Raw genomic sequence first — 8,291 nt, 5'->3', positions numbered from 1 at the left:
ATTTGTGGTGTAATTTGACATCCTAGACAGTTAAGACAGGATCCTACTTGGAAAAAACAAGTGGTCTTCAGAGCTTTGCAGAGGAAGAGTGTTTCCAAAATACATAAGTGCCTTTGGCTGTTCCAGTGGGATTCTCTACCAGCTCGACAGGTTTTATTTCCAAGTACCCTGTAGGAATATTGTGGAAAAGCTCCATTTCAGAGTCTGAGGAGGCTGTTCCTACTCTAAAAGGATTTAAGTGAAGTTGTGTAACCTGATGCTTTCTTTTTGTCAGGGATCGATGTAGAGCAGGTCTCTGTTGTTATCAATTTTGACCTTCCTGTGGACAAGGATGGAAATCCAGATAACGAGACCTACCTGCACCGGATCGGCCGCACCGGCCGCTTTGGCAAGCGAGGGCTGGCCATTAACATGGTGGACAGCAAGCACAGCATGAACATTCTCAACAGAATCCAGGAACATTTCAGTACGTACCCTCAGGCTTTCTTCTTTCTCTAAGCTGCTGAATTGCTGCAGAATTGGACTCGGTGGATGCTGAGCAGGTCTGAGGAGTGTTTGTGGAGCCTTAAGCGGGTGGCAGAGGAGCAGAGCAGGTGTGTTTGGTGTAGTGTCACTTGGGATTGTGACCTGCTGCCTGTGACAGGAGCAGAATAAATCAGGCTGTGTTTGCTGGCTGCCTGGGTAGTCCTTGGAAGTGGATGTTCCAGGGGTGGGTAACACTGGAGTACCCAGAGGGGCCTTTGCTAAAAGGAAACAGTTTTGTGTTTTTAAAACCTGACTGAACATTCCCTGATAAAGCAGAACTGACGTCCAGCTGGGGAGAGCATTGTTCCCTTCTCTGCTCAGTGTTACAAAATCTGACTTATTTCTCTTCTTTCCCAGACAAAAAGATAAACAAATTGGATACTGACGACTTGGATGAAATTGAGAAGATAAATAACTGAAATAGCTGCTGGAACTGGTGTGTGCCCTGCTGTGGAAGCTCTCCCACTACAATTGGATCAGCGTTTGGATTGGCACAGCCTCTCGGCTCGTCCCGAAAAGGACTCTTCAAGATATGAGTAGACAAAAATTACCTCATTTTCAAAATTGCAGTTGGACTTCAAATTGTGCAACTATGGGGAGAAAGAGGAAATGTTTACAGAAGCTTTTAACATTTCTTAGTTTAGCCTTAAAATGGGATGATCTTTGGAATTCTGAGAAATACACTTGCCAAAAGAGAGGCAATAGGGAATTATCTAAAATTTTAAAAGAAAAAAAAAAACATTCTTGCCTTTAATTGGAATAATGTGCAGCATTAACCTGATCAGTTTCAATTCAACAGCTGAACATATAATGGACATTAGGAAAGGAAAAAAAAAAACCAAAAAACAAAAGCCCCAAACAAGGCAGCTGGTTTTTGGCTAAGTACTCAACTTGTACAAATTAGGATGTCATTCTCTTTGGCACTCCCCTGAGCTCTTTAAGACTCATTTCTGGCTTCCTGATGGATTTGCCCTGCTTTTCCTTCCGTAAATTGTCCTGAGGATGTCTCCAGTAGCTCCTCCTCGCAGACACAGGTGCCGTGTTGCTTTTGCTGGGCAGTATTTTCCTTTGTCCTGGATTTGTTGGGATGGCCGCTCTCCGTGACGTGGGTGGTGGTGACACTACAGAAGTTCATCCCAAGTGTTTAACCTGGCTACGGTGTGGGTGGGTGGGGTGGGAGGGGCAGTATGAAAGGAACTGTACTAATGAACTGTCTGATTAAATTCACCTCTGTGAATTAAATTCACCATGTGATTAAATGCACCGTGCTGTGAAGCTCAGCATGGATAATGTACAGAGCTGTTGGGCTTCACCCATCAGATACAGGAATAAAAGAACAAAAAAAAAAATCATGATAGCCTGGATTGACCAAAAGAATTTACCCTTAAAACACTGAATTTACCTGTTACAGTATGTTTCAGTACCAGAGTTTTGAGTTAAATTGCTCAGCCAAATTGCAGGTGGGAAGTGCTCCATAGTGCAAAATAGGTCATTGGTCCCTGCCCCAGGGTGTTCCATGGAGAAGGAAGGATTCACAACTCCTGGAGAAGGAAGGATGACACCTCCTGTGTGTTGGAACCACTCTGGTGCACACAGCTGGAAGCTGTGGGCTGTTCCCCCAGCCCAGTCTCCAGGAGAAGGAGGCTCCTGAACCAGAACTTAGGGTGCACAGCTCTTTGTTGGGGGGAAATGGGACATGCGTGAGCAGCCATGGGCCTGCTACTCAGTGTGGGAATCATGTCAAAACAAATGTATAAATTGTAAATTTAAACTGAATTGTTTTCTTTGCAATTTTGGCCATCATATTCTGTTCAAAGACAGGAACATGGATCCTTTTACCAAGTAAAAAAAGGCTCATTTAAAATGTACCTAAAATTTTAGGAAATGTGCACCCTTTTATCAATTTGTATAAAGGCTTTAGTGAAGAAAAAAAAAAAACAGCTTAAAATTAAACTTTTTGTATTCTGGGGTGTATCTATTTTTATTCTGTTGGAATCCTATTTAAAGTGGCAGGTGAGTGAGTGCTTTCGTGTGGAGTGGAAGACTTGATTTAATCACCTACTTTCCTAGTACAGCTGAATGACCTGGTGACAGCAGAGTATTGGGTTGAATTGTCATGGAAGCTGCTGCTGGTCCTGTGTGCTGTTTCTAATGTACTTTTAATTGGAATTAAAGAACACATACTGAACAATCCCTGTGCTGACTTCTTGCTTGAATACTTTGTTGGTGTTTTTAAAAAGCCTCAGGTAAGGACGTTCCCAGCCAAAAGTCCTGGTAAGTTTTGTATTTATGACCTTCTCATCCTGTAACAGACTGAATTTTAATGCTGAAATTCTTAAAAGATTCCCACAAAGAAGGCTGTTAAATGATGCCACACAATAAATGAGGTCAGATAAATATTGTTCTTCCCCACTGTGCTTCTTGTTCTGGGCTTGGCAGAGTTGCTGCTAAAATCTTCCCAGAACAGTTGTGAAGGGAAGAGGAGGAGAACTGAGGGAGAAAAGAAGTGTTTTCCCTGTGCTGTGCTTGCCTAGATCAAGACTTGATACTTATTGCCCATCTTTGGAGATGCTGTAGGCTTAGTGAGGTGATTAGAACCAAACTCATCCAGCTTTGTCTTAGATATCCAGGAGGAACATCCTCTAGCAGGATAAGTCCACTGGGAGCCAAGTTATTGAATTGTCTGACTGGTGGTCCCCAGCTTGTCTCTGATCCAGAGTGCTTCCTCCTTGGCTCCAATCTTGCATCCAGCACGGGATGCAGATACAAACTCCAGGAAGATGGTGTGGAGGGCAGCTGACCATCCAAAGGCCGATTTGGGCAGCCCCTGAGCATTTGCCATCGAATTAAAGGTTTCTTAAGAGCTGGTGTGATGGATAAACCTCAGCTCACGTAAATCATCTGACGTTCAAGTTTCAGCCTAAAAGGTTTTATTTAACACAGGATGGAAACACTCCGAAATGTAGGAGTAACACAGTACAGACAACAGGCAGAGAAAGGGAATTAACTACCTAACACTGAAGGAACATGGAAAGTGGTCCCTTCTCCAATGAAATACTTTGTGGCTCTGCTGAAGGCGTCCATGTGTTTCGATATCTGGGACTGCTGCTGAGCGATTCCCATCACCGACAGCAGCAGGTACCACTGTTCCATCAGGTACTGCCTTTACAAAGCTGCTGGACCCTCAGTACTGATTTAGCATCAGGTTCCACACGTAGCCAGTGCCAGCATCAGCTTTCTGCTCCTGTGCTCAGTTGGTTTGGCAAGTTACACTGAGCTTCAAAATAAATTGGGTTTGTCTCAAAACATTTAAACTCACTCATCTGTGTGGCAAGTGGTTCATACTTTAAGGAGATTAAAAATTACTGCCTTTGAAATGCCATTAGAAACTAGGAGATACTTCTTGTTTTAGCACCAGCACATTGTGTTTGCCTAAACCTGCCAAGGCACCCAACCAGCCTTTTAATGATGGTTTAGTAAAAGATGGCTTACTCCTTGAACCAGTTCCCATCAAATCCCATTAATACCTTACTTAAAAACTCCCAAAGCAGCACTTGCTTCTCAGACTAACTCGCTTCAGTGTAGAGGTGTTAAATGGAATTATCTGTAACATCCCTTAACGATCCATCTGTTCTTACCTACGGATCACATGAGCCGAATAAGAGAAGGAAAGCTACGGAGAAAATCCTGCTGCTTCTCAAGACAGCCAAAATAATAATTACTTGTTCTTAAAAAGATGATTTAGTCACAGTTAAGAGCTGGACTGAGGTTACCCAGAAAGACCTGAGCCCTCACAGGTATTTTCCGATCACTCTTGCAATTTAATACTTCACAATAACCCGTTAATGTGTCATTACTGTTATTTCCAGATGGTTTTGGGGTTTGGTCGCCTTTTCAGTCTCTTGAGAAGATGTTTAGGATAATGAGAAGCTAGTGAAGGTGGTCCTGTAGCTAAACCAGTTCTGTTTCTACTTTCCCAAATGGTGCTTCTGCATTCAGAGAAGTGGTACCTTCCCAAAATATAGAAAAGGACAAGGGGAAAGGCCTTGGAAACTTGAGTTTTCAAAGAACATTAGCAACTTCAACAAACCAAAAAGGCTGAAGGTTGGTGGTACTGAGGCAGAAATTTGTGATGGCACTTTGACTCAAGCTGCTCTGTATCAATCAGGTTTATGCATCTGAAATACTATTTCAAGACATAGCCATAACTCTGCTTCACAGGGATTTTGTGGGAGATGGAAGATAAAGAAGTAGGCACAAGAAACATCAGACTCAGTTTTTTGGAAGCAGCAATGCACCCCACTAGGCAGAACAACCCAAGGCATCTCTGTGTGCCTAAAGATCTGCTGCATCATGATGCTCATCCTGTCGGATGCACAGCACGGACTTGTGGAGGATCCCACATTCCTGAAGGGACTTTGTAAGGTCAGAGAAGCTCCTCCGGGGCACCTCCATGGTTTCAACACTGCAGTGTTGGTAGTTGGCCAACAATTTCTGTCCTGCCACAGCAAGGACTGTCTGGAGACTATCAGAGGGTTTGAAGTGGTGCTCAAACCTCTGCCCAGAGGGAGACCGCACAGCGAGCAGCACGTGTGGCTCTTCCAGGCTTGCAGGGGGCATCCAAGGGCTCTCCTGCCTCGCTTGCTGTCCCCACTGCTCGGGGGCACAGTGCATGTGTGAGGTCCCCTCAGTGGGAATGTCACTTCCTGACAATGTGCTGGCAGATCCCTGTTCTCCAGAAAGAGTCTTGATGCCTTCTGGAGCGTCCTCCTGCCCCTCACTCACTTCCAGCCGGTTGGTCCGTTCAGCCAGCGCTTCCACGGCGTCGCTCCCTGTGCCCTTCCGGACAATGGAGGGGAGCACCCGGTACTTGTTCAGGGACGAGGAGGTCTTCAAAGGCACTTGCTGCAGGAGCTTTGGGATTTTCTCAGGAGACACCTGGCTGGGTGGGAACGCCGGTTTTGTGAGTGATGCTCTCCGGCTGTTCACTAATTCCCGAGGAGAGGCTGCCGGCACGTGGCACGGACAGGCTTCCATGCCCTGAGGGTGGCTCATGCTTCGCCTCTGTCCCTTGGCAGATTTGGGCCTGGTGACGTGCATGGTGACAGCGCTGGCCCACGGCAGAGTGGCTGGGGCCAGAGGGAAGCAGAGCTGAGCTGGTGCCGAGTCCAGGAAAGCCACTGTGGCCATCGCACCTGCGGGCCGGGAGCAGAGGGAAAAGTTACGGGAACTGGCCAGGAAGACTCTAGAAAGTTCAATCTCCCTGTGACTCCCACCTTGTGCTGCGTGTCAGGTCATAATAGAATAAATCTGGGGTATCACGGCGTGGGCACGCAGCAACCCTGTGGTGCAGTAAGGGCTGAGTCACAGAGGGTGGGAGATGTGTTATTTGTAGGGACTGGGTTTGGCAGGAACTGTGGAAAGTTGACCCAGAGCTTTGGGAGGTTGCGCCCTTAGCCACTGAATGTTCTTTCCTTTGATGGAAAGAACAATTCTTTTCTTCTGAAGCTGGAAACTCAGTGCAAACGGGAGATGAGTGAAGCTCCGAGCACAGCTCTGGCCTTTCCACTGTTCCTGCAGTGGCAGATTCAGTTCCCATTGTGGATTTTCGGATAAGACTAACTAAACTTCATATTTTAGAGAGATCTCAAGACCACTGAGATTGAAAAACCCTGACTCAATACACAGAAACCTGTTCTGACTCTCCTGTGACCAAAAGCTGCTTAACAGTGAATGATTTACCTGAGGGAATGGCAGGAGCCCTGTCAGGGGGGTTTAGGTTGGATCTCAGGAAAGGCTCTTCCCCCAGAGGCTGCTGGGCACTGCCCAGGCTCCCCAGGGAATGGGCACGGCCCCGAGGCTGCCAGAGCTCCAGGAGCGTTTGGACAACGCTGCCAGGGATGCCCAGGGTGGGATTGTTGGAGTGTCTGTGCAGGGCCAGGAGCTGGACTGGATGATCCTTGTGGGCCCTTTCCAGCTCAGAATATTCCGTGGTTCTGTGATAGAACCTCCACTGAGGAGGAAGCCACGATCTGCTGCGTGTTCCCCAAAGGAAGCTGCACTCGGAGCACTCGGCTATGCCAGGACAGGCAGCCCGGCCATGGGGTCACAACCTCACAACAACACTTTGGAGAAGTGCCACAGGGAACCTCATCTTCTGTTCCTGTGGGTTTCATGGCAGCATTTACTGAGGGAGGGGAAAAAAAGTCACCTTGGATTGCTTGGCATTCTCCAGAAATGACACAGTCACACTCAGCTGCTGTTTGTCACCCCAGCAGCGAGCGGGTTAATGCAAACCTCACCGAGGTCAGCAAAGCCAAGGGCAAAACCTTACAGCCGGGTTGGGCCAATCCCAGGCACACCTGGGTGGAGAAGGGATGAAGAGCAGCTCTGGGAGAACGACCTACAGAGCTGCCTCCAGATCAAGGGTCCCCAGCAAGGGAAGGACATGGAGCTGCTGGAGAGAGTCCAGAGGAGGCACCAGGATGATCAGAGGGATGGAGCAGCTCTGCTGGGAGGAAAGGCTGAAAGAACTGGGATTGTTCAGCCCGGAGAGAGAAGGCTCCAGGATGACCTAACTGTGGCCTTCCAGTACCTGAAGGCAGCTGACAGGAAAGATGGAGAGAGACTTCTTCCAAGGGCTTGGAGTGCCAGGACAAGGGGGAATGGCTTTCCAATGACAGAGGGCAGGGTTAGATGGGATATTGGGAAGGAACCCTGTGAGGTTGGGGAGGCCCTGGCACAGGGTGCCCAGAGCAGCTGTGGATGTCCCTGGATCCCTGGAAGTGTCCAAGGGCAGGCTGGACGGGGCTTGGAGCAGCCTGGGAGAGTGGAAGGAGACCCTGCCCATGGCAGGGGATGGAACAAGATGGGCTTTAGGTTCCCTTCGAACCCAACCCCTTCTGGGGTTCTATTCTAAACCAAACTAACAGAGGGAACAGCCCCTGTGGCGCTTTGCCAGCAATGTGTTTGTTATTTAACACCTGATTTCTCATCCAGCTCAGCTCGGCCAAGGCAGAGTCCCAGCACACCCTGCCCAGCCCCAGCTGACAGACCTGCCCGTCCCGAGCCTCCAGCGGAGCTGGACAGGGACACTCGCCGAGGTGACCCACCCCAGTTTCCCCGGAGCCTGTGGGAGGGACGGGGGCTGTGCCTTCCCTTTACTGCCGCTAACAAATGAACTCCAAGGCAACAACGCGCTGAGGGAGAACTCCCAAGCACACGGGAGCACCTACAAATATCCCCAGTGACGCTGCCACTTCCAAGAATAAACCCCCAACCAACCAACCAACCTGGCACAGCCCTGGTGAGACCCTCCGCGAGTGTCTGTACCGCCCCAGCACGGTGTGAGAGAGGAGAGGCTGAAAACACGGGGTCTGCTGAGGGGTGGGATGGGGAACCGCAGCCACGGAGGTGCCCCCAAAACGGTGACCCCAGGGCCTGGGAGGTGGGCACTTCCCACCCCCGACCTACAGCACGGGATCACAGGCTGGGTCAGGCTGGAAGGGACAATGGCAGCTCATCTGGTGCCACCTCCCTGCTCCAGCAGGGTCAGCCCAGAGCACAGCACACGGGATTCTGCCGATGGGTCCGGAACATCTCCAGTGAGGGACACTCCACACCCTCTCTGGGCAATGCATTCCAGGTGTTTAAAGAAGTTCTTCCTTATGTTCGGGTGGAACTTCCTGGACATCAGTCCCTGCCTGCTGCCCCTTGTCCTGGTGAGGGCTGGCACAGCCCCAGGCAGAGCCCTCAGTGCCACAGCC

General features: G+C 49.0%; 2 protein-coding genes across 2 annotated transcripts in view; one reads left to right on the top strand and one right to left on the bottom strand.

The window, feature by feature from the left end:
• The window catches only part of LOC103616178 (ATP-dependent RNA helicase DDX19A), a 10,297-nt gene extending 7,579 nt beyond the window's left edge, over positions 1-2,718 (top strand). The window contains exons 10-11 of the mRNA XM_008634310.2: positions 275-466; positions 883-2,718. Coding sequence (XP_008632532.1) covers positions 275-466; positions 883-944 — 254 coding nt within the window. The 3' untranslated portion in view covers positions 945-2,718. The remainder of the gene's footprint in view (positions 1-274; positions 467-882) is intronic.
• A 714-nt stretch (positions 2,719-3,432) lies between these two features.
• On the bottom strand, positions 3,433-5,723 carry UBXN10 (UBX domain protein 10). The gene has a single exon (XM_017735097.1). It carries the CDS (start codon positions 5,713-5,715, stop codon positions 4,861-4,863), a length of 855 nt encoding a protein of 284 aa, XP_017590586.1. The 5' UTR covers positions 5,716-5,723; the 3' UTR covers positions 3,433-4,860.
• Between the last annotated feature and the right edge of the window lie 2,568 nt (positions 5,724-8,291).

This window comes from Corvus brachyrhynchos, unplaced genomic scaffold (assembly GCF_000691975.1).
Source record: "Corvus brachyrhynchos isolate BGI_N302 unplaced genomic scaffold, ASM69197v1 scaffold525, whole genome shotgun sequence".
Taxonomy (NCBI): Eukaryota; Metazoa; Chordata; class Aves; order Passeriformes; family Corvidae; genus Corvus; species Corvus brachyrhynchos.
The sequence above is the reverse complement of the archived record's forward strand: the minus strand, read 5'-3'. Positions and strand labels throughout refer to the sequence as shown.